Consider the following 24,455-nt stretch of genomic DNA (forward strand, 5'->3'; position numbering starts at 1 on the left):
CATTAGAAGGAAGGGAGGCATCACACATCTCTGCTTCACACATCATTATCCCCAATGCATTTGGAGGCATGACTAGAAGACGTCAGCTGCTACCAAGAAAGATCTTCACATTCTAGCTAATTATGAGACAAGCTGTATTCTTAGAAAGGCTGTCCAAATGGCTAAAGAACTGAATACATCCTTTAGCTGGGCTGACCTATATATTTCATGATATGGTCCTTTACGGTATATATAAGCAGATGACTTCTGAGTTTGGGTATCAGCAAAGAGATGCTGATCCAATTTCATGCCTGGAGCGAGTGAGGGAGTTAACAATAGAGCTTTTTACCACAAAGGGGAGAATGAGCCCCTTTCACTTTACCATTGATGAGAATTAGTGGGCAAGGATGCATCGTCTTTGCTGTATTACTTTTTAAAAGTCTTGTTTCCACTTTTAAATTTTAGAAAACCTACCTGGCCAAAGAGAAGATAGGTAGAACTGGGTTTCCATCATCAGAAGGCTCATGTAAAGACAATGTGTTTTGACTCTGAAAATGTCTGAGCTCATTGAAAGAAAGAAGCTTTGTAATTTTTAAAATGAGAATAATGATATATTTTATGTAAAAGAGTTATACACTTGGCTTGTGATATTTAAAGCAAAATGATCGCAGCATATGTTTGTTCTGTGTGATCTGGAGAGTGGCATTAGAGTTTAGAACATTGCCTGGCACACAGTAGGCATGCAGACCCTGGCTGAGGAGTACTTGCTAACTAATTGCTCGGGGTGGTGTTTAAAAGGATAGAGACATTTATTATTTATTCATCTGAATACGGAGAAAAGGCCCTTTCTATCTTCTGAAACTTATAAATAAGTTTAAAATCTTTTTCCATGCTGCAACATTAGAATAAATTACTTCTATTACTGCCTCACTTTTTTAAGCTAACAATTTTTTGTACTGGCAAATATATTTTTAAGCAGTTTTTAAAGCTAAATTAAGCTTGATAATTACGTGTAAATTGAGACATGAACGGCAATTCTATTTAAACTCTGAAATCCATTCTACATTTGCCACTATTCTTAACACAACATTGGAATTTTAGAAGAATCCACGTGAAGGTGGTTAGACATAGCTGCTTGCTACAAAAGCTTCCATGGACTCTCTTCAGAGATGTTTTTGTTTTGTGTTTTTAAAAAAACATCTTATGGTAATTCTAACAATTGAACATATCTTTCATTAGTAGGAAAGAGTGCTCCCAGCCCCACTTGAAACCACACAAAGTACACTTCCTTCTCCTCTGACCCACACATGTACTATTTCTTAAAGGCTTATCAAATCCAAGTCTTTGAAAATGCATACACTGTAACAGATTTTTTAAAAACATGATGGAAAATATATACCACCCAGCTAAACACTCTCTTGATTTAGAATCGAGGCCTATATGTTTCTATTTCCATAGTGACTACTGCTGTGGAATCGACATGTTTTAATTTAGATATCAGATTATAAACATCATTTGGAGACAGAATTTATTTTCTTCTCCTACAATTTCTGAAAACTGATCAGTCTAAGTACTGAGCAGAAGCAAATTCTGGAGCCTGATTGAGCAAATATTGGTGTAAGGGTCATTTATGATTAACAAAAGGTCAGTTTTGTTTGTTTTTCAGAAAGTTACAGATTTTCTTTAAGCCTTAGAAATAACATAATTTGCTCATACTCGTGGTGCACACTTTTAATTCCATCACTTGTGAGTCAGAGGCAGGCAGATCTCTGAGTTCAAGGCCAGCCTGGTCTACAGAGTGAGTTCCTAAACAGTCAGAGCTACACAGAGAACCCCTGTCTCAAAAAACAAAATTAAACAACAAAATAACAGAACTTTCCATGTTTATAAACTGAATAAAAATAGAGTAGTCTCTAACCAGAGCTCCTCTGAGGTGTCTAGGTTATGCTAACATCTGTCTGTAAAAGAAACATCAGGATAATTAATAAGTACTGATTCTATTGAGTTTTTTTTTTTTTACTGTATTTCTTTTAAAAAATGGAAATGAGACATTTCATGCATTTTAAGTATGAACAAGTGTAGGTAGGGTATAACTCATTTTTAGGAAAAAGAGAACTTAGCATCTCAAACTGCAATAAATGGGGGTGGGGAAATACAATATTTTCACATTTTACTTTCTCCAGTGATTTGTGTTGAGCTCTGCCTCCCATATGCCAGTGCCAAGGATAGGCGGACAAGGAGAAGACAGGTCCCTGGGCAAAAGAATGCTGGGCTGGTGCAGAGGTCCTGGGCCCTCCACAGTAAGAGGGCTGTTTTGTACTCACAGCAGGGCTTCTTACACAGAGAAGCAGACCCATAACCGACCCTAAGAACCTGAGGAACGGGAGTATCACCGAGCCCAGCTGGCACAGGGGCAGACACAACTGCATGCCTGTGACCTGTGCTGCTAAGGAGCCGCACACTCAGGGAATGGTAGTTCCCACATGTGATCCCCTCTCTGGTCAGGAGGGAGGATCATCGGTTTGAGGCCAGCCTGGGCTACACATCAGGACCCTGACATACAAGAAAGAAAGACAAGAGCCATAATTATCATTGTAACCCCTGAACCACAGCTTTTGCTTTGGCTCAATAAGTGTAGAAAACCCTAATTAATTCAACCCCTCCATTTTTTTTTTTTTTTTCTGATTGCTTTTCGGTTTTCTTTCTTTCTTAAGAATGGAGAAAAAAAATGGAAGGTTTGCACAGCTCGAGGATTGCTAGCATTGCCCTACTTTCGGAAGCTGGCTCCTTAGTCTGAGACAGAAGCCGCGAGCCGTAAGAGGAGAGAGACAGCAAGAGAAGACATTACTTTGTTTAGTTGGTACATTCATCAGCAGCAGCAGAACAAGGCAGTAGGCTTCTCAGGGGTAGATTTTCTCTGAGAGTCCTTAGGGTATCTGCAGTTGATGACAGTGCACTTTTCAAAGGGGCTGTACTTAGCACCTACTTTTAGGTCTTCTTTCCCGAGAGACTCAACGGGGCTCGCTTAGTACTCAAGAGGCGGGAAAAGGCAGTGGAGCATGTCAGAAGGGATGACACAGCCATTCATTCAGGGCTTAATGGACACATAGGGTGTGTGAGACAGTCTTCTGGGATCCAAGGAATGCAGTGGGGAAGGAGCATAGGAAGTTCTTTGCCCTAATGAAGTTCACACATCGGTTTGATGCAGAGAGATAGACAATATATAAAGCCACAGAGGATAGTGAGCCATATTTGTGGGAAGAAGAGACGGGGGGAAGGGAGAATGATGATTTATTTTGTAGAAAGGAGTGTCATAGTTCAGGAAGTTGGCAGGGACACCTTTTACAGTCTCAGAGGGAAAGATATAAGCAAACCTAAAGCAAGAGGAGAAAGGGGGCCTAGAGGAAAGCACAGCACACACAAAGGTCCTGAGAAAGGCACTTACTTGTCACCAATGAGGCCATATAGTTGGAGTGAAGAGAAGGAGGAGATGAACCCAGAAGTAGATGTGAAAGGACGGGAAAGGGGCATTGTAAGGGACAGTGAGACCTTCTCCCTGAGTGATCAAGAATACCACACTGGAGGGTTTGGGGAAGTGACTGATGAGATCAAAAGCTTTCCAACAAGTTTTTACTGAGTGACATATCCAGGAGGGAAGGAAAGAAAAACAAGAAGGACTAAGCACTTGCACCCTCAAAGGTCAGGTTAGAAGGATCCTGCAGGGGGTTCTGAGGTGGAGGTAACACTTGATAGGAACCTTAAAGGTCAGGTTAGAAGGATGTGCAGTGAGGTTAACATCCTCTCGGGTGTTCTGAGATGGAGGCCACATTTGATAGGAGCCTTAAAGGATATAGAGGAGCTAAATGCAAAGTCGGGGGTTGGGGGGACGGAAGAGAACATCAGGCAGGAACAAAGGGCTAAGGCTTGCTGCAAGGACTGAAGCCAACATCGTGGCTAATCTCAGTACAGATGAGGAGTAGGAGGAGGGAAGAAACTGGAGCCTTAGAGTAGAGATAGGCTAGGCTGCTGATAGGCTATGCTGCTAAAGGGACTGAAATATAAAGCTGGTGACCCAGGACAGCTAGGGTGACCCACTGTCAGCCATCAGAGAAAGCATATGGATAAAAAGCTTTCATTTTGAAGAAAAACAAGTCCCACTGAAAGGAGGCAGGACCAAATTCCGCATGTAGTCAGGCTGACAAGGAGAGAGGACATTACAGGGAGGTAGACAGAGGTCCAGTGGACTCTGAACACCTGCTTAGCCAATCACAGGTCAGGACCAACAAGAGCCTTTTGGGAGTGTTTTCCCCTTTGAAGCATGGCATGTACTTCGCAGGTTGGGCAAATTAAAAATAACATTCATCAAAGTCCATGAGCATAGTAAATGCCAAATAAATGATAATTATGACGATAAACACTTATTCTGGTCATTTCAGTTTCTACAGCCCAGTTGAGAGCACAGGACATGCACTGTCTCCACTTAGAACTTTGCATGTCATTTGCAACTCGTGTTTCTTTTTCTGAAGAGAAAATTTACTTTATTCAGGCCTTAGAAGTGCTGAGAATCTGCAATAGCCAGACATAGGACTTGGCTAATGACAGCATAACCTTATCTTACCATGTGTTAACTCAGAGCGTTCTTGGGGAGAAAATTAAGAAAGAACAAGGAAATACATGACCTATGACCAAACAAATGAAAGGAAGACATGGATCATGGCTGAGGCAGAGAAGAACCGGTGAAATCTGGCACAGGTGGAAAGGGGGAGAGATAAAGGCCAAATATGGGCCACAGGCTGCTCAACAGCTGGTGTCACTTCACTCCTTCGTTTCTAGGAAAGACTCTTCTAAAACAGGTTGCAGGTGACAGCCACAAGAAAGAAGCAGTGGAGGGAAAAGGCTACTTGGGCCGAGCAAAGAAAATGATACATATGAAATACCAGTAGCTGGCAGACTCAACCTCAGTAGAAACTTGATCATTAGCAGAGAACTCAGGGAGACAGGCATGAAAGTTGGTGCTTGCTTATCCCACACTGGGGAAGCTGAGGTAGGAGGATCTGGAGTTTAAGGTCAGCCTGGGCTGCGTATTATAAAGGACCTTTAAAAGGGAAAATCATGGGAAATGAAGAACTCCCCAAAGTATCCTCAGTAGCAGATACATTTTCCCCCAGAGGTGGAGCTTACACCACTGACTTCTAATGCTCTTCATTTCCCACCGTCTACACACAAGTTGTGCAATGAGAGTGCCGTAAGCTCATAGCCACTTGTGAGGTCTACAAGGCTCCCCTCCTGGGACACCTTTGCAAACACTGGAACATTCTTCCAACACAATATTTCTTTGCAGTAGATAGTCAGTAGTCTTATGTCAATTTTATAGATTTGAAAGAAAACCGTAGAGACTTTGCGTATCTTCTCAACGTTAATCCTAGACCTACAATTTAAATCCAATGTTTACTCTGCCCCACTCAGAACAGCCAACTCTGTTCCGGCTCTTATCCCTAGAGAAACCCCACACACTTTATTATAGATGTGTAAGATATGAGAAATTTATGTGAGAGAAAAGTACGGTCAAGAGGAAGATTCTCCTAAAGCCATGCATTTTCATGAGTCAGCCACAGTCATCAGGCAACTTCAGCTTTCTGCATCTTTCCCCGTGTAAACTGTGCTGGCACTGAATTTAAGAGCATCTTCTAGCGCTTGCTGCACAACCCAGCTGGTGCTAACCTGTAAGGAATGGATCCTGCCTGATAAGGTTAGTGAGCCCATGTGAAGAGGAATGAGCACACTTGACAGTGTTCAAGGTTGAAGAAGTAACTTGAAGAAAATGCTGAAAGAAATCTGATTTAGGAAGCTGTTGTGTTTCTTTTCCAATGCCTCTTGAATAATAATAAGACATTATTGTGTGTTGTTCTTGATTTCATGCTTCAGCTATCAGGACTTCCAGTGTTTGTGGAAGGAAATCCTTTCCTTTGGTAACCTCTGTAGGTAGTGTATGTGTCTCCTATTTCTCTCTTGGCTTTTCTATTTGCACAAGCTTACTGACTGTGTGGGGTCCTGAGTGGTACTGTAGGAATGTATTTTCATAAAGAAGAAAGGATAAATCTTCTTGCTCTAAATGTGTACTATTCAGTAACCAAAGCCATGAGCCATGTGAAGAGGCGCACACCTATAATCCTAGATATTTAAGAGACTGGGGTTAGTAAGAACATTACAAGTTCAATACCAGCCTGGGCTACAGTATGTGTTGAAGGAAAGCTTGAGAGACTTAGCACAGCTTGGAAAACATAAAATCCCAAAGGCCCGATTGTAGCTCAGGCACAGGGTGTGTTCAGTCAAACTATGCAAAGCCCTAGATTCAATTCCTAATACCCTGCCCCACCACCTTAAAAAAAAAAGCAAAATAAGATGAACAAAATGATTTTAGTACCACCCCTTGAAGCCAGATTTCAGTTGATCTCATTCAACTGTTTCTAGAGTCTGTGCTGAGATCCTCCTACCATTTTTATTTAACCACATTTAACAAGTTGTGCCTATATCATGGGAGTGGAAGAGGAACCACATTGTCCTAAGAGACCTTTCTATGCAAAGTGACTGACAGGCCAAGCATTATGTGTTGTTTTCTCGTCTCTGAGACTCCAACTCCAACTTTGGCTGCCACCTTCCCCAGATATTTTTATTTTATCTTAAGTGCAAGATTGTTTTGTTGGGGTGTTTGTTTTTGTCTTTGGTTTGGTTTTTCTGGTTTTGGTTTTTGAAATAGGGTCTTCCCAGGTAGCCCAGGCTGGCCTCTAACTCATGCCGTGTCTCAGTATTCTGAGTGCTATATCCTGGGATTACAGGTACAGGTTACCACCTCCAACTTAGTTTTTGCTTCTTGGGAAAAAAAATGATTAGAGGAAGAAAAACCCACCCACAGCTGAGTGATGCTTTTCAGGCCTATAATACCAGAGGGCAGAAGACTGACACATGACTACAGCAGGCTTACAGACAGCTTGGGCCATGTAGAGAATTCCAGGCCATTCAGGACTACCTAAAGAGATCTTCTCCCAAATCCCCCCAAAGTCAAACACATGCATGTAAGAAGCATGGAATGTGGAGGTTCTGCGTATCTCAAGATTCCCAGACATGAGGCCAACTGAAACTGCTGTGAAGAAGTCCGTGTGTGTGTGTGTGTGTGTGTGTGTGTGTGTGTGTGTGTGTGTGGCTGTGTGTGTGTGCTCGGCTGTGTGATGTCTACCTATGGAGGCCAGCACAGAGTGCCTCTTCTCTTCTTTTCTTATTCCCTTGAGACGGGGTTCATTACTCAATATGAGGCTCAAATTTTACCTCAGCTGCCTGCCAAAAGATCACAGCAAAGCCTGGCCTTTTTTTTTTTTTTTTTTAATGTGAATGCAAAAGGATTCAAACTCATGTCCTCTTGCTGGCACAGCAAGCTCTCCTACCAGTTGAGCCATATCCCCAACCCACAACTGTGATCCTAAGTTTTATATGTCCCATTTCAAAGGACAATAACAAGGAGATGAGTCACAGCTATACAGATAGCTGCCTTCAATCTTTCATTTCAAGGCACACACACACACACACACACACAAAACCTCATGATAACTGTTCTCAAAAATTCAGTGGAATGGCATGAGGTTGCTTGAGAGGACAAAGGGAAAGTAGTAACAGATTCTGAAGGTCAGCGTGTGTGAGTGACAGGCTGCCCCATATCTCCTTGGAGTGTGTGACCTTCAGTTATTTGTGGTCTGATCACTCTACTCAAGGGTTCAGTTCCAGAGAAAGCATCTACCTGACCTATTTAGAGCTTCATATATATTCCTGGCCCATGAGAATGGGATATAAGGGCTTTGCCTCACAGTGAAAATGTTCTGTGCTCACCGAGAAGGGCAAGAAAGCTAAACCAGAAAACCCATAAGCCATAAGAAAGGACAGTGGAGGCTGGACAGGCAAACAGAAACAATGGACCCATCCCGACTGTCACTATACAGACACACCACAAGCCAGCATGAGGAGCTTGTGTAACAGTTCGCTCCACCATTCCCCTCCCCTGACACCACAGCTAGGTCTCTGACTTCTGTGACTGCAGGAAGTGTGAGAGAAAGAGTGGTATCCTGGAAAGCTCTCACCCAAAAGTCTGTTAAGAGTCTCAAGTTCCTAAGACAAGCAACCACCTCCTTGTGGAAAATATGGCCTACCCAATATAACTGTTAAACAGTCACATTTAAGTCAAGGATGTGTTGCTTCGGTGATTCCATCTGGAGACTTGGCTGGGAAATGCACGGTTGGAAAACATGGCAGCAATATCTCTTTCTATAACATTTTTCACTTTGATCAATTACCATTGCATTTGATAGGAAAATTGTATGTGGGTCAAAGCCCTAGGCCACCAGGTACCCAGGGTGTTCTTTGATTTTTGTTGGAATTCCTTAGAAAAAACCTTTTCTGAATTCCAAGAAAGTTTAAGTTGGACTTATCAATGGGTAAGTTGGGCTGCTGGGGAGGGAGAGTTGCTTTCAAAATTAAATGCAAGTGGGTCAGCTTGAGGGGACAATTGGAAGTTGGTCTGACGCAGCTTAGTCCTCCGTACACCAGGGACTTTAATTGCACCAGAATAGAAGGTCCCAACTACTTCAAATAACTCTTACCAAGGCACATTCTATCTAGCCATCATAGTCCATTTTCTTCCCGGTGTTCACCAAATTCTGAAATTATTCCATGTATCTCGGTTTATCACCCATCTCACTCTGACAATCAACGAGATGGACATCAGATGTGTTCACTATGTCTGGCGCACAGCAGGCCCTTAATAAGTATTTGTTTCATCCCTGCAGAGTGACTGCTTGGAAGACGGCTAAGTAACCATCCAGCTCATGGGAAGGAGAAAAGGCCAGGTATGGTGGCACACTCAGAGTCCTAGCACTCAGGCAGGCCCACACGATGAGTTCTAGGTCAGCCAGAGCTACAGGGCAGGATCCTGGCTCAAAAGTAAACACCAGGAATTTTCCTTTCAGTTCGATCTGTTCTCATAAGCATTGGTTCAGAACAGTGAACCCAACAGGTAAAGATCTGCCCTTGTGCTTATAGCACTGTATTTGTGAAGGAGCACTGCAGACCCACTCGCTTCACTGACCAAGTTTCCCAGCATCTTGGTGGTAATAATAGCAGCCCTAATTAGTAGTGAGAGTAAGAGCTACCATTTATTCACCAGCCACATGCCAGGCATTTTCCATGTATTATGTCATTTCAATCATATTCTGAATATTTTTAACTTTTTATTGGTTTTATTGAAGTTCACATATGTACCCCAAGCCACTCATCTTCCCCCCCCAGCCTCATACCCATCCCCCATCTTTGCAACCCCTCCCGCAACAGAAACAGCTTCCTGTTGTGGAAGCTGTAGTGTGTCACAGTGTGTCCCACAGTATACCCTTTTGTCCACACTTCTTTGCTTGCAAATGTTCGTTGCAATAACTCATTGGTCTGGTATAAGGCCTCTGGTTTCCACTGCTCTATCAATACTGGAACCTCACTGGGCTCCTCTCAGATGTCCTCTTGTTGCCCTGTATCTTGTGGATCCTGTAGTTTTTGAATCTGTAGGGCCGGCCCCTCCATGAACTTCAGCAGTTCATCAATGGGGTAGATGTTGGAGTGGGGCCAATTCAAAGCCCTGGATCTGGGTCTGAAATGTCTGAAATGTATCTGAGCTGGTCAGTCCTCCAGCTCTCCTGCTCTCATGTCCTTGGGGCTGGCTCATCTGCAACCCCTGCATCTAAGGTCAGCTCTACCCTTCTGTCAGGTGAGGTTCAGGACCTGCTCTCCCAGGTGTTGCGGTTTTTGAGGGACAGGGCCAGTTCTCCAACTCTCATGGCTAGCTCTCCTCCCTGCTGTAGATGCTGAGTATGAGGGAGGGAAAGAGGCCATCTCTCCTTTATCATGCCGCTGCACAACAGACAAAAGGCAGGGCCAGGTCTCCTGTACTCACATCCTTGGGGAAGGGAGGGCTGCACACCTGCACCCCCACATCCAGGGCCAGGTCTACTGTGCTGCCCAGGGAAGGTGCAGAGCAGGGCCTGCTCTCCCAAGTGCTGCAGCAGGTGAAGGACAGGGCCAGCTCTCCTGCTCTCATGACCTGCCAGCTTTCCTGCCTGCTGTAGGTGGCAAAGGGTGAGGGGAGTATCTCTCCCTTGCCCATGTCATCACATGGCAGACAAGTGGCAGGTCCAGTTCTCCCTTGCTCATGCCCTGCCACTAGGGTCAGCTCTACTGTGCTGCCTACGTGAGGTTCAGGGCCCACTCTCCCATGACTCCAAGGACCAGGTCTTCCTCTTGGCGCAGGTGATGAGGGGCAAAGTTGGAGTTGGGTATCTCTCCTTTACCCATTCAACCTCACGGGAGGTGAGTGGTAGGGCCAGCTCTCCCACATTCATATCCTCAGGGTGGCTCTCCTGCAGCTCAGGCAACGTGTGGGGCCCACTGTCCTGACTGCACCTGGCTAGGAGTGGGATCAGCTCTCTTTCTCTCATGCCTCCAGGTTTAGCTCTCCCACGATGCCGAGGTGAGGGTGGCCAGTTCTCCACAGCCCTCACACATCAACGCCCAGACCAGGGAAGTCACCCCGGCCTTTAGTGGTACAGACCCCTGCTACTACAGGGCCATGGACCCAGATGTTGCCCCTCATGACAGCACAGGCCAGGACTTCACCATGGTCCCGTGTGGCTACTCACATCAGGCTGTTCCTCACTACCCTCGAGCCTCCAGTTCTGCCTCCCTTCATTGTGCCCACGTCCTTCTGTTGCTCTTTTTTTTTCCATCTTTTCACTACTTACTCTCATTGGCGCCCAGGCTCTCTGAGTGTCTGGGGTCATCTCAGGAGTGGTTTCAGGAGCGCTATGCCCTGCTTGTGTATTATGGCACTAAGCAGTGGTCATCTTTGGCATGATCTGCTCCCCACCTCCCAACTCTGTGGAGCACCAGATTGGTTGTAATGTCAGGCTAGCTTTCTGGGCCAGTCTGGTGGTTGTCTCAGGCTTGTTATTTTGGGGGAATGTTAGGCTGGTGATCGTTCAGATGTTCTTAGAGGAACAATGAGTGTAGACACAGCCTCTTCTCTCTCCGCCACCTACCTACGATACAGGTGTGACAGAGCAGCCCACCTGCAACACTTCCATCATATATTCTGTATATCAAACGTTGTAAAGACAAGGCAACCAGGTCTTTGAAATGTGGAGAAAATTCACCCTGGTATCAAGAGCAGCCGATGGGAATTGAAATCAGTTGGTCTGTGGAAGCCCACAATCCAGGGCAATGCAACTCAGGGCCACCCCTGATCCTGGAAATAGGTAGCCTGTGCAGCCAGGCCTCCGCTGATGGGGTATGTCTACTGACCTTAAGACATCTCAAACTCCAGAAGGCCACAGCTTCAGACAGTCATGGAATCTTAAATGCACAAACCAGTCACACTCTCTGGAGACTCCTCGGTGATATTTGCAGTCACTGGTGGGTCCCATGTCTGATGAGTCCTTATGCAGCCTGGTTCAGTGTATCTTGCCATACTCCTTTCACCAATAGGAACCCATATTTTAGGCAGGCAAGCCTCTAGCTAACAGTTCCATAGCTGCTCAGAAAAACTAGGCTTCACTCTTATCAGTGATATCAGGCTCTGTACACACAGCATATCATGGGGCCTTCTGGGCTCGGTGCTTTCACTCTGGCTGCCTAAGTCGTTGTTGTTTTTCTCCACACCTCCAGAGCTAATGCCTGTTTCTCTTTGACGTCTCAGGAACTACTCTTCCCAGAGAGGCATCTTGGTCTTCTCTATTTTCTATGTAGCCCTCACTTGGGGCTCTTAGGGCTTACAGTCACTATTGACGTTAAGCACTTGAGAAGTCTACAGTACCCCCACTGCAGTCACACGAGGGTCTGAGGAGGTGAGAGGTGAAGCATCAGCTCCTGACTAGCTGGCTGTCCCTTTCCAGTACTCTCAGTCCAGGAAGATCTTCCCTAACAACGTAGCAAACCCCAGAGCTGCAGACCACGGTCAACCCAAGTACAAAGTCTCTGCCATGGCAAAAGTCCTGGATAGGACTCTCATTGGCTCCTTTTAGGCCAGCTGCTCACTCCTGAGCTAGTGCCTGTGAGCTGCTGTGCTCTGATTGGCCAAGCCTGGGTCACATGAGACCTGAGGCTGGATGGAATAGCTCCCACCTTAACCATATGGACTGAGAGTGGGGGGAGGGGTGACTTCTCCAAAGGAGATGTTGGATGTTTTTACCAGACGGGAGAATGACGATCAGCAGCAGAAATAACAGATGCCCACTACACACACCAACCCAGACTGGATTCAATGCCCAATTTTGTCTTCATAACCACGTATTGGGTGGAGATTTTCATTGCATGTGTTTTCTCCTCTACTAAACTGTAAGCTCCTCCAGGGCGGAGGCTGAACCCTCTTCTTTGTAAATCTGTAAGGCAGTAGAAAACTTGATGCCTAAGAAGCAGTCAAACCATATTTACTGAATGAAAGATCAAAGGTATTCATTTAGAAATCGCCAGTGATGCTCTCATCCGTCATAGGCAGCATCGGGGTGAGGTGGGAGAGAGAACACAGATGCTAAGTCACTGTTTTTCGAAGTGGAGTCTGGGAAAATGCCTGCACCAGAACAAATTGCAGATGTCTGGGCCACTAGCAAGATTGGTGTACTAAGTATCTCAGTAAATACCATGGAGGCGAGTTTAGCAAAAACCTTTGGCGAAAACTTTTATGCATACTTGTGCTAAAACCATGGCATCATATGAGAGTAATGTCATCTCCATTGTGTTCTGGTTACATGAACTAAAGTGGTGGTTGAAAAGCATGGGGTGCCTTCTGTGGTAGGACACGTGCTTAGCATGACCAAGGCCTTGCATTTGATCTTCAGAAATAGCTTAGTTGGCAAATAAACAAGAGACTAAAGAAGCTCCTATGTGAGAAGTCAGCACAGTGACTCAGGTGTTTTCTTATAAAAGGGAAAGTTTTACCACTGGAGTCTTTTGTAGGGCCTTGGAACGACAGGTGAGCACCTGCCAGGAGCTGTTCTGAAGACCCAGTTACATGTTTAGTCATCCATCCTTACAACAGGCCTGGGAGACAGGTATTTTTTAATATCTCCATTTATTGCAGTAATTGTTTTGTGTGTGTGTGTGTGTGTGTGTGTGTGTGTGTGTGTGTGTGTGTATACACTCACAGGTACATGGTGCATGTGGAAAGGTCAGACAGAGTTCTCTGTTCCCACAGGGACCAAGATGGGGCCATCAAGGCTGGCCACCCTCAACAAGCCCATTTGCAGATAGAGAAACAGGTGAAAGTCACCATCACATTGTGCAGGTGAGGCAGGATTTGAACTCAGCTACCTCCCCATCAGTTTCAAGGCTCCTAACTCTATAAAAGGCTTTCTCCTTAGAAATGGTAGGACATCACCCTAGGAAATTCACCCTTTAGGAGCCACAGGAAAGAATAAAACTCTATGAATACAAAAAGCTCCAGAGAAGACCCCTGATGAAAAGGATTAAAGACTGGTCATATGTATAGCTCAGAGAAAAGGGGGGAAACCCCCACTGTTTATCAGAAAGCTGGTCTATGCTTCTGACAGGAAGCCCCTTTCTTCTTCCTCTCCTCACATACCTCTCTAGGTTCTGTAACACCTCTGTGCTTTGAGAACCAAGAGTCGTCTTTAATCTTAGATGACTGTTTTTATTTTGAATTGCTATATTTCTTTTTCCTTCCTTACTTCTAGACAGCAATGTATGTCTCTCTGTGGAGCATGAGCAAAGCCTGAGGTGCAAGCCAAGCCCTCAGAAATGTGATAGCTGTTACCAAGGATCTGAGGAAAAGTAACAACCCTAGACTGGAGAGCGAAACGCTGTACTCCAGGATCTGGGGTGGCATCCATCCTAATCAGAAATGGGAAGCACAGGCTTTGTTCTGGGGTGCTTGGCTGCTGAGCCACTCTGAAAACTCTTCTCACCTGTAGATTCTATCCTGGCTGTGCTGATACTGTGTTAAAAATCCTTTAAACAATACTGCTCTTGGAAGTACCTGGATGTTTACAGTTAGTGAACTGTATCCTGTCTCATACAGACATATAACCTTGACCTACTTGTTCCAATAAGGAAACATTAAAATAAGACGGGTTCTTAACCCTGATGGACAAGGACGAGATGTAACTTTTAAATACTCTGTGACCTATTCCACAAAGCCAGGTGTGACCAGTCTTGCCTTTCTTGTCACCTCTTCCCCCATGCGGAATTGGGAAGCCTGTCAATAGGGGTGAGAATTTTGCCTGGCTACTAGGAGAAAGGCTAGTAGATCATTTTAATATGTGTTGGTAACATATGGTACCCCAGAGGCCAAGTGGGGTCTTAAAGAGAGGGGGTAAATGTCAGGAGCTAATTATCAAATTAAAAGAACTTTGGGAGGTTCCTCTCAAATGCTGGCCTGATGCATTTTTGCTCCTAGAAGAACTCCGCAGAGGGCGGGGGATGGGCAGCGAGAGTTTCAGCTCAGCACCTGCGGGGGTCTGGGGTGGGAAGGTTGTCCTCTCCGGAGAGCCTGCTTTTCATCTACTTTCCTAACTCTTGGCCTGTTGAGTTCTTCACACTGCCTCTCCACTGTCCACCACGGGGCCTGGCCACGGCTCCCTTTTCTTGAGTTACGTACTTTCATCCAGTTTTGAGCAGCCCCATTTCAGATTGGCCTTTTTATGTTTGATATAAAGAATAGTTGTTGGCCAATTTCATCTTTTCATCGCTGTTCTCTAGGCCTGAATCCAAGCAGTTTGTCAGATGCTCATTAACTCCCCCTTTGGCTCTTTCTAGTGTGTCTCCTAAGCTCATTGTGCCAAGAACTAACGCTTTCTTTTACACGATTCTCTTTCTCTGCTCCATCAGGGAGACAAATTACTTTCCAAAAGGGATCGCCAGGGATGGTTTAATGAGAATTTCTTTGGGGCTAGGCATGGAACGCAATGTAGTTAACATTCGGTGGACTTAATTGGACTTTTCTTTTCTGCCTCTTTAAAAAAAAATCTGAAGCTATCCTGTTAATCTCTCATTTGTAATCAATTGTGTTGACTAAACAAAAGTCTAGGTCGTCTTTTCTTCCTGTCCCAGACAATCCTTTGTTGCCTCTAAATGCCTCGTTCTTGAGTGATCCGGGTTCTGTAGATGGGCCCGATTGTTGACAGTTCATTATTGCGCTTTTGTCCACTTAATCTTTCTTGCTGTGTTTTGCATGTGCACGCCTTAATGAGCTCCGTTGGCAATTAACATGTTTCTGGGAGCAAACTGGTTGCTCAGACGTTTGAGAGGGAAGTGCAGGGAAAAGGGCAACGCAGCTGCCTTGAGGTTGTTTATTTCCCAGCATTTTCTCAAGACTCCTGTACCCTCTTTGGCAGTCCCCCTCCTTTCTCCCGTGCACCCCGCCCCCCCCAAGCCCATTTACCACCTGCATACCTGACGTGTTACTGCTTTAACTCTCGGCAGCCCTCTACCTTCTTGTGCGCCAAATAGCAAAGTGGGGCCCCACGTAAACCCATTTCTGCAGCCAAGGCAAGAGCATGCAGAGTACCCCCCAAAATGTATCTGGATGCTGGCACTCCTCCGTGTCGTTCTTTGTAGAGAGGAACCTCTAACCCGCCTAAGGCAATAGGACTGTACAATCTGTTATGTACAAGGCTGTGGCTTTGGAAGAAGGCTTTTTTTTTTTTTTTTTGAGTCTTGCTGGCAAGATTGCTGAAGTGTGAGCAGTCATGGACAGAACAAACATCTTGTAGGGGAAAAGATAATTGGAGTCTTTTTTGTGTCTATGACAGGATTCCCTTCCCCCGCAATTTGATTTTTTAAAATATTTTCCAGGGTGGCCTCTTCAATATAATCAAGGTTAGAATAGTAATATTCAGCGGATGACTACCTTGTTTAAGTCATTTATTAATATTGGGAACCTCAAGTCATGCAAACAATTTCATATTATGGACGAAAAAAATGAGATAAAACAGAGCCTTTCACCCACCAATTCCTATGCATGAAGCTAAGAGGGAAGCAGACGAAGATGGTGAAGGAGGGAGTTTGGTGTTGGGCACACAACAAGTGCTGGGTATAGAAAGGTAGCTCAGACAGAAGGTTCCTTCCTCTCTTTCCAGGTTCCTTCCTCTCTTCCCCTCCCCGAATCCCACACCCAAAATAACAGACCTCTTCAACCCGGGAATGGCTTCCAACCCGAGGAAGACTAAGCTAAGCTACCTAGATTTAGAAGAACTGTTTCTCTCCAATTACCATCAGATGTGAAATAACGCCTTCCCAGGTACTCAGGATGGACAGGGGCTGGTGTGAAGGCTAACAATCAAGTTAAGAGAAACAACCTCAGGGGGGTCGGAATGTGAGGGGAAACTACACAGATTCACCCTTAGAGTACCTCTTCCTGGCACCAGGGAGGGATGAGCAGGAGGGAACAAGCAGCCCCACCTCGGCTGTATTTTATTTACTTCGGAGTTTGCTAGTAAACAATCCCCTTAGCACTTCAAAACCACCGACCTGAAAACACGTTTCTGCACTTGACAAGACAGGAAGTCCTTTTGTAAAAAGTTACAGGAAAAGTTACAACAGAAGACTTTCTCAAGGTTCTGTTGTCTGAGGGTTAAAAGCTAGCCTACTGGATGGCATGCTCCCTCTTTCATTTAACATTTTCTTAAGAAAAGGCCGCTTGAGGGTGGTCTCCACCTGCAAGCCAGTTTCCCCTCACACTCCACGGCCCAGCATCAGCTTTTGTATAAATATCTTCTTGAGGTGATTTAAGAAGATGTGCGTAACAGGATAGGATCCCCAAGCAACGTACCTAAAAGGGACCTCTCAGGGGAAAGAGGAGGAAACGGAGGAAAAGGAGGAGGAGGAATAAAAGAAGAAAAGAAGAAGAGGAGGAGGAGGAGGAGGAGGAGGAGGAGGAAGAAGAAGAAGAAGAAGAAGAAGAAGAAGAAGAAGAAGAAGAAGAAGAAGAAGAAGAAGAAGAATTTTGATGGAAATGACAGCGATCAGCTGGTCTAGAGCCGAGTTGGGGCTAAAAATGCCAAGCAAAGTTAATAAAACACTTGGAGAAGCGCGGGAGCTGACTCCTCAAACTCAAGCAACCTCCAGTGCGAAGTTCATATTCTCTGCGGCCACGTCCTCCTCCCCTCCGGGGTTTCCTGGGCTTTATAGCATGCACAGAGAGTTGGTAGTTAAATCTGCCTGCTCCTGTGGCTCCGGATCTCTCCCCAGGGAACTGCAGCCAGTACAAGATAGCATTTAAATTCCCTCTAGCTTCCTCGTCCCCCTCCCCTGGCTGCGTCTTCCCAGACTTGGGGGGGAGGAGGAAGGGGAGGAATACAAAAAACGAGGACGCTCTCCTTTCAGGAAATGGAATTCTAATGTACGCGTTCCTATTTCTGAATCGGAGGTACTAAAAATACCCCTGCGACAGCCTGAGGAAGCTGTCGCTGTCCTCTGTGCAAACAAAATCGACAATTCTTCTCAGCGCAATGGGTCTTCAGATTGGGAGGGGGCCCAGGACAGAAGGGTTGGCTGTGACCAGGATAGATTTTCAACCCTAGCCAGGAGCTTCTCCAGGCCACAATCCTGGGATTGCTTTCCATCAATGAAAGCCGAAGGAAGCGATGGTCTCTTAGAAGCCCTGACTTTGGATCCCTGCCCTTCCTAGCCCTGGAGCCCCTTGCATGTCAATTTTTAAATGGTCTCTGCCCCTATTTCTTTCTCCATAGAGTGGGAATAATCACAGACACACAGAAACACACACACACACACACACACACACACACACACTCACACACCAGCTTGCAAATTGTTGCTAAAGCTGCTGCCAAGGTGTTGAGTGCCTGGCTGGGAAAGAGAGCCCTGGAAATCGGAGGATTTTCCCCCCTCTTCTGGAGGAAGTCAAAGGTGCTCTCAGTAATGAGTGCCTACTGTATACAAAGCGTTGGCCTAAGCTTCACTCTGTCAAAGTTACCTGGGATTGCCCTTTGCAGTAACCATCCTTTCCTCCAAATAGCGGCTAGCGGTGGAAATCCGGGTGGGGTCAGCGCTCAGCAGTCCTCGCCGCCCCCCCCCCCCCCAACTCGGAGGCTGCGTGAAAGAGCACTCCCGGGCCCCGCGCCGCGTTTCCTCTGCTGTAGGAGAACAATGTTCCAGAAGACGTGGGCAGAATCACCGCGCCGATATTAAGAGTGTGGAAGGGGTGGGGGTGGAGGGAGGAGGCCGGGCGCGACGCGCCAGTAATCCGAGCTCTTGATTATCTAGATTCGGATCAAACGGGGCGGCGGCAGCCGGCCCCCTCCTGGGAATGATTAGATGATTAATGTAATGCTGTTTGAAGGGTCTCTGTTTTCTCTCTTAATTTGGGTCATTACTTAGAAAGCAAGCGTGAGATCATTTCATCAGCGTGCACGGCGGCAGAGATAGCTATTGAGGAAGTGGGCTAGCTGCGTGGCAATCAGGACCAAGGACGACGCTCCGGCCAGCTCAGCCGGGCGCGCCCTCCCGCGGCAGGGTGCCGCCGGCGGCCGAGCTCGCCCGGCCTGGAGCTCAGGCGAGGGGCGCCGCGCGCTCGGCCTAGGCCGGACAGCCTGGAGCTGCCGCCCTCGAGAGAGGCCAGGCCCCGGGCTGCGCTCCCTAAACCCCTGCCTTCTTCCTGCCTTCGGGCTGCTCCACAGCGCCCAGCAACTTTTAACCCTTAAATGTTCCTTTTCTCACCCAAATAAGAACCCCAAGTATCTGCTCAGTCACCAAATAAAACCCTGGGCTATTGATGGAACTGAATGAAGGTCTTTTGGCCCTTACTCCTGGGTGCCTTAATCTACCAGTGCCTTAAGCTACCAGGAGTAGCTTGGTCCCGGTGTCCCAAGGAAGTCGCATTTGGGAAAAGGAAAGCTATACATGCCTAGTTCCACCTCGCTCCTTGGATTTGTTGATTTCACTTCGTGACGAGGGGACGGGGGGAAAAGAAAACGCGCACTAACGTTCTGTTTATTGAGTCATATATGTGTAATATTCCGTGTTCGCTTGTACAGGCGAGATTACAAGGTTGTGTGAAGATGGCTGGGGTCATGACGCTCTTCTGGGCGCTCACGGTGACAGGCTGGGAGTAGAAGCCGGCTGCCCGAGGAGAAGCCGAGGCCTGGAATTAAATAGGTTTCAGCGCACTGGATTTAAATACGGTTCCTGAATGTACAAAGGCGTGAGCCACGCGTTTGGTGCCGGTCCTCGAGGACACGTTTAACTTTCCCCAAAAATATGCTGGTTTCGATAAATAGATTTTTAGCCTCTCTGCTATAGTTTTTTTGTTTTGTTTTGTTTTGTTTGTTTGTTTCCTTTTAATTTTAGAAATAAGTTTATACGTGAGATCTGCTTGGGTTGGCACAGGGCAGGAAGGAAAGACAAGGCAGTAGCTCTCAACTCTGAACTGTCCTGGCTAGGTCCTTCGCAGAGGGCGTGGCGGGGGGGCCCACGCTGTCGTGAAGTTTGCGCACATGTTTCTTTAAGTCAAAGTTTCTGCAAAAGCCCTTGCCGCACGTGGCGCAGGTGAAAGGCTTCTTGTCGTTGTGGGTGTGCATGTGGAAGGTCAGGTTGTAGACCTGGTGGAAGGCCTTGTTGCAGATGGTGCATTTGTACTGCTTCTCGCCGCTGTGGGTGAGCTTGTGGTTCTTGTAGTTCCCTACGGGAGAGCGAAAACAAAAGCGGGAAAAAAAAAGTAGGGGTCTTTAGTGGACTGGATCCCCCCCCGGCGCCTACCCCGCCGCCCCTCGGCCCCAGCAGTGGCTCAAAACGCGATGCTTGACTAGGCCGGCGCGACCTCCCCAAACTAAGAAGTTGTCAAACTTCGTCTGCGTCAAGGCCTGGGGCCTGGGCGAGCGCGCCGGGCCGGCTCTTGCCCGGTCGCCAGCCGGAGCCGCTGCCCCGCGGGACACACAGGCCCGCGAGGCGACCCTCCTGCCGGGCGCCGAGGCTGGGAAACTCCGCTGCAGCCCGAGGAGGCGGCGGGTTCTTCCAGCCGGTGAGCGGCTCCGAGAAGGCGGCCCAGACCCAGGCCCTGCGGCTCGGTTCTCGGCCGCTCCCCCGCCCCGGGCTGCTGTCCCATGGTACAAAAGTACCTTGAAAATTGGGTGGAGTCCTGGGATCTGGGGGCGCCGGCGACCTGGCCACCCCCCATCTCTATTTTTTTTTTTTTTTTAATGAAAGGGAAGAGCCGCGTACAAAGGGAAGCTCGTTCTGGGAGGCAACCTTCGCTCTGTTTTCCACTCCGGTTCCTTTTGCCCTTTTCTCACTCCCCGGCTCCAGAACGCAGTCCCCTGGCGGGCCGAGCCTTCCCCCGCTGAGGTCTCCCACCCCTGGCGGGGAAGCGTCTCCGCCGACCCCTGCACAACCCCGATTGCAAGCCCCGCAGCGCCCTAGCCCGCGGCTTTTGTGTCGCCTCTGCGGTGCCCACCTCCCTGGCCGGCCCGCCGGCCCCCCGCGACCCTCGGGACCCCGGAGGTAAGGGGAGGGCGCGGCCGGCCCGGCGCCTTACCTTTTTGGTGGAAGCCCTTGCCGCAGAATTCGCAGACGAAGGGCTTGTAGCCCGCGTGGATGCGGATGTGCGTGTTGAGCGTGGAGCTGCGGTTGAAGGCTTTGCCGCACTGGTTACACTTGTGGGGCTTTTCCTGCGGAGAGGGGTGTGCGCACGGTCAGGCCGGGTGCTAGGCGGCAATCGAGGGGTGGCGGCAGCCCCCCACCAAGGGTAAGGAGGCTCCGGCACCGTCGCTCACGCCAGGGCGGCGGCGCACGCCGGCCGGGCCTGACCTCGGGGCCACGTACCTGGGTGTGGATAATTTTGTGCCTGCAGAGAGTGCTGGCCTGGCGGAAGCCTTTGCCACAGACTTTGCACACAAACGGTCTAGCTCCCGTGTGGACGGGCATGTGGCGGGTGAGGTTATAGTGAGCATTGAACACCTAGGGAAGGACGAGAGAGCGGGACTTGGGCTGAGCCTGCCAAGGGCCTCGGGTCGGCCCCAGAGGCCACGGTTTCCCTCCCCTCCGACCCTCCAGCCCGTTCGAAGCCCGCGTCCTTTTGTCAAGCGGGTGACGACAGCAATCCCATTTTACAGAACAGGAAACTGAGGCCCGGCTGGGCATCCGACGGAGTATGCAGCTCTTGGGGAGCTCCTCGGCTAGAGAAAGAGGCGCCCAAGGCCGCCCAGGCGAGCCGGTGGCCGCCAGCTCCCTCCCCCAGAACCTTGGTCCTCACCTTGCCGCACACCTCGCAGGTGAAGTTTTTGGGTTTGCTGTCGGCAGAGCCCCCCGGCAGTTTGCTGTGGCTCTTGACTCCCCCTCGGTCAGCAGTCAGAGCCGAGTTCTCCTTCAGCACCTGCTCCAGCGGCGCGGGCAAGCGCTCCTTGTGGGGGTAGGGAGCCGGGTGGGGGAACTTGTCCGCAGTCAGGCTGGCCAGTTTGGCGTTGTCCAGCAGGAAAAGCTTGGGGTGAGCGGCCAGGGAGGTGGGGGCCTGGGCGTTGAGGAGGCCGGATGGGAAGAGGTGGCCTCCGAGGAGCTCCGACGGTGGGTAGGCGCTGGAGTCCAGGTAGTTGAAGTAGTAGAGCGAGCCGCCGGCCGGCAGCCCCACCGCCTGGTTGATGACCTGCGGCTTGATGACCCGGCCGGCCGGCAGCGCCGAGGGCGCCAGGCCCAGCTCGGCCTTGCAGCACACGCCACAGTTGGTTTTGCACAAGCCGCTGGCGCCGCACACTGGGGCCCCCCCGCCGCCGCCTCCTCCTCCTCCGCCCGCCCGGAGGCTGCTTTTCCAGAACTCCGAGTAGCTGAGCAGTGTCTTGGACGGCACCTCGTAGCCCAGGGGCTGGAGGGGGATCATGCAGGGCAGCGGCGAGCAGAGGTTGAGTAGCTTCTTGCTCTGGCCGCTGTCCGCCTCCAGCGCGGCGGGCCGGGGCTCGAAAGGCGCTCGGGGCTCGGACGTCTTCGCCATGATGCGCTCGATGGAGAAGGCCAGGGTTTTGGAAGTGGCCGGTGACGCTCCAGCGCGCGGGCAGGCCGGGGGCACCATGGTCTCCAGGGAAGCTGAGCTGGCCATGGCGCGCCAAGCTGAGCCAGGCTGGGCCAGGGCACAGCCTCTCTCTCCTCTAAGTCTGCATTCCGGAAAAGGCAAGGGGGGGGGAGAACCGCAATTTAATAAGCACCTAGTCGGCCCGGGTCACCCATTTGCATTCAAATGAACAGAGGCAGAACAAAGTGCACCCAAGGGTACCAAATTACCGCCCATTAACCCGGCGCGCACAGGAACCCACCAGCTCCTGCCCTGGGACTGTGCAAGGGGAGAGAAGGGGGAGGCTGTACAAAGGGAAGGAGAGGGGGTAGAAGAAAGGAGTCTCAAATGTAACACTCCCCAACCCTTCCCGGGACCCAGGCCTCCGCCGCGCGTGCCGGGAGCCCGGCTCCGGAGCAGCAAAGTTAGAGGGCCCGGAGAGACGCCTCGCTTTTACCTCTTTCCCCCACCGCCAAGGAGATGCGTTCGGAGCCATGCAGCGCGTCTCTTCTGTCACATTTTGATGGCAAACATCTTCCCCTCCGCGTGAGATCACTGTCTTTTACATTCAGCTGACATCACATGAAGTCACTTGAAGTGGAATGACATGGGCGGCGGCGCGACTCCCGTTGAGGACCCCGCGTTCCCCCGCGCCCGCCGGCCGCCGCCACCGCCCCTCAAACTTTAAAGGAGGCAACTGGCGCCCGCGCTCCCTTCGGGAAAAGTGCGAGCGGTTTGCGAGTCGGGAAGGAGGGAAGGGAGGGAGGGGGGAGGGGGAAGAATCGTGATGGTTTTTGCCGGTGGAAGGAGGTGGGGGGGGGGAGAGCCCAAACCCAAACCTAGGCAGAGTTCCTGGCGTGATTCACAACTTTGGGGGGCCCGCGGGTTTAGGGTACGCGGGGAAGGCGGAGTGTCCCGGGCGCGCTAGCTCCAGGGGCCCCGGGGTGTCCGTCTAATCACCGAAGTAGCCCTTAGCCCCGCGCAGCCGAGCTGGGCGCCGTGCTAATAAACTGCCATTTACCTACGGAGCCGGCGCCAGCCCCGAACACGCGCAAATGATAATTACCTCATTAGGATGTGGCGCATGGACGCGGGCGTCGCGTTTGGAGGGGGGGGGACTTGTTAATGGGGAAATATTAATTTATGCAAAAGCGACGAGCTCGCCTTGGCTGGCGTCGGAGGTCGGGAGAGAGCTCCCCGCCGCCTAAGGACAACCTGGAGGAGTCCGGAAGGGCAGGGCGGCGCGCCGGGGTCCCGGGGACCCGGGGGAGGGTGGGTGCGCCTGCGGCTCTCCGGCCGGCCGGCTCCTTGCCTCGGGCCGGGGGATTCCTGCCCCGAGAGCCCGAGGGCTGTTTGCGAAGCTAATCGATCCGAATGGCTGAATTACGATCGGGCTGGAGAGGCAAAGCCGGGCTCGGCGCCTGGTTTAGGACTGCGTGCGGGGAGGATTCGGAGGGCAGCCCCCCGCTGTCGGGTACTTACTGTTTGTATAATTGAGAAGGTCCAATCTCCACCTGTTTAAGGAGCAGATTGAAACAGCAGAACCTCCCCTGGATCCTATTAAAACGTTTTTCCTCCTAAGGCCATTCAGTCGAACCAATTTTCCGAAGTGATTCATAGAGCTGAATTCTGCCAAGGCAGCTCTTTCACTTTTAGCCACTAAAGCACCGCGTGGAACCGGGTTTTGTGTTTTTCTAAAATAAAGAGAAGGATTATCAGGGAAGAGAGGGAGGGGGCCTGAAGGGAGGCGGGCAAAGACTTAGTGTGGCCAGAGGTACAAGCAGAGGAAAGAAAAGGCTCTTTTCTAGACAGGCCCCAAGTAAGTTCGGAGGAATTCAGCGTTTTTGTGCCTGGCGCACAAAAGCAGAGCGCGGCGCGCTGGGTTTGGAGGGGCTGAATTCGTGTTTGCAGACCGTCCCACCTGCGTGCCACAACAAACTGCTCCAAGACGCTCCGGCACGTTCAACAGGCCGGGTGCTCTTGGCGACAACAAAAGTGGTCGAGGCTGAGGGTTCTTACTGGGGGAGGGGGGAGGCTGGCTAGAGAAGGAGAGAATTAGGTTTGGGGAAAGAGAGGGGGGAGTGCGTGAGGTTTTTGAAAACTTTTGGCTGTTTTTGTTCCTGGGACAATTATATCTTGCCAGCCGGCTTTTGCAAGACCAAGAGCTTTGTAGCCGCGACGGCAGTTTAAGAGGATTACGGTGGGTATAATATGAGCAAACAGGGTTGAGGGTTTGATAGTCAATTCCATCTCCAGAGACACACCATCAGCCAGCGGAGCCTGGACAGTGCCGGTGAGGGCGAACCGTCTTTCTCCCTTCTCTGTTGGGGCAGACTTGCAGCTGAGGGTGCCTCTGATCCCAGGCCCCACAGCACCGTCTCAGTGA

General features: G+C 49.4%; 1 protein-coding gene and 1 non-coding gene across 2 annotated transcripts; both read right to left on the reverse strand.

The window, feature by feature from the left end:
* Nucleotides 1–11,022: 11,022 nt before the first annotated feature.
* LOC129670632 (small nucleolar RNA SNORA17) lies at nucleotides 11,023–11,159 on the reverse strand. The gene has a single exon (XR_008719240.1). It is a non-coding gene; the product is annotated as a small nucleolar RNA SNORA17 (small nucleolar RNA).
* Nucleotides 11,160–19,036: 7,877 nt separating this feature from the next.
* Nucleotides 19,037–22,681, reverse strand: Fezf2 (FEZ family zinc finger 2). Its single transcript, XM_055599157.1, has 5 exons — nucleotides 22,527–22,681; nucleotides 21,284–22,172; nucleotides 20,854–20,988; nucleotides 20,567–20,699; nucleotides 19,037–19,714 (listed from the first exon to the last, which is right to left on the reverse strand). The coding sequence occupies exons 2-5, from the start codon at nucleotides 22,115–22,117 to the stop codon at nucleotides 19,452–19,454; spliced, it is 1,365 nt and encodes a 454-aa protein (XP_055455132.1). The 5' UTR covers nucleotides 22,118–22,172; nucleotides 22,527–22,681; the 3' UTR covers nucleotides 19,037–19,451.
* Between the last annotated feature and the right edge of the window lie 1,774 nt (nucleotides 22,682–24,455).

Source organism: Psammomys obesus, unplaced genomic scaffold (assembly GCF_907164565.1).
Source record: "Psammomys obesus unplaced genomic scaffold, mPsaObe1.curated_primary_1811, whole genome shotgun sequence".
NCBI lineage: Eukaryota > Metazoa > Chordata > Mammalia > Rodentia > Muridae > Psammomys > Psammomys obesus.

Coding starts and splice junctions, on each gene's coding strand:
- Fezf2 (XM_055599157.1), bottom strand. CDS start 22,117: ATGGCCAGCTCAGCTTCCCTGGAGACCATGGTGCCCCCGGCCTGCCCG. Junction 20,700..20,853: donor ACAAAATTATCCACACCCAG/GTACGTGGCCCC, acceptor CCCTCTCCGCAG/GAAAAGCCCCACAAGTGTAA. Junction 19,715..20,566: donor CAAGGGCTTCCACCAAAAAG/GTAAGGCGCCGG, acceptor GCTCTCCCGTAG/GGAACTACAAGAACCACAAG.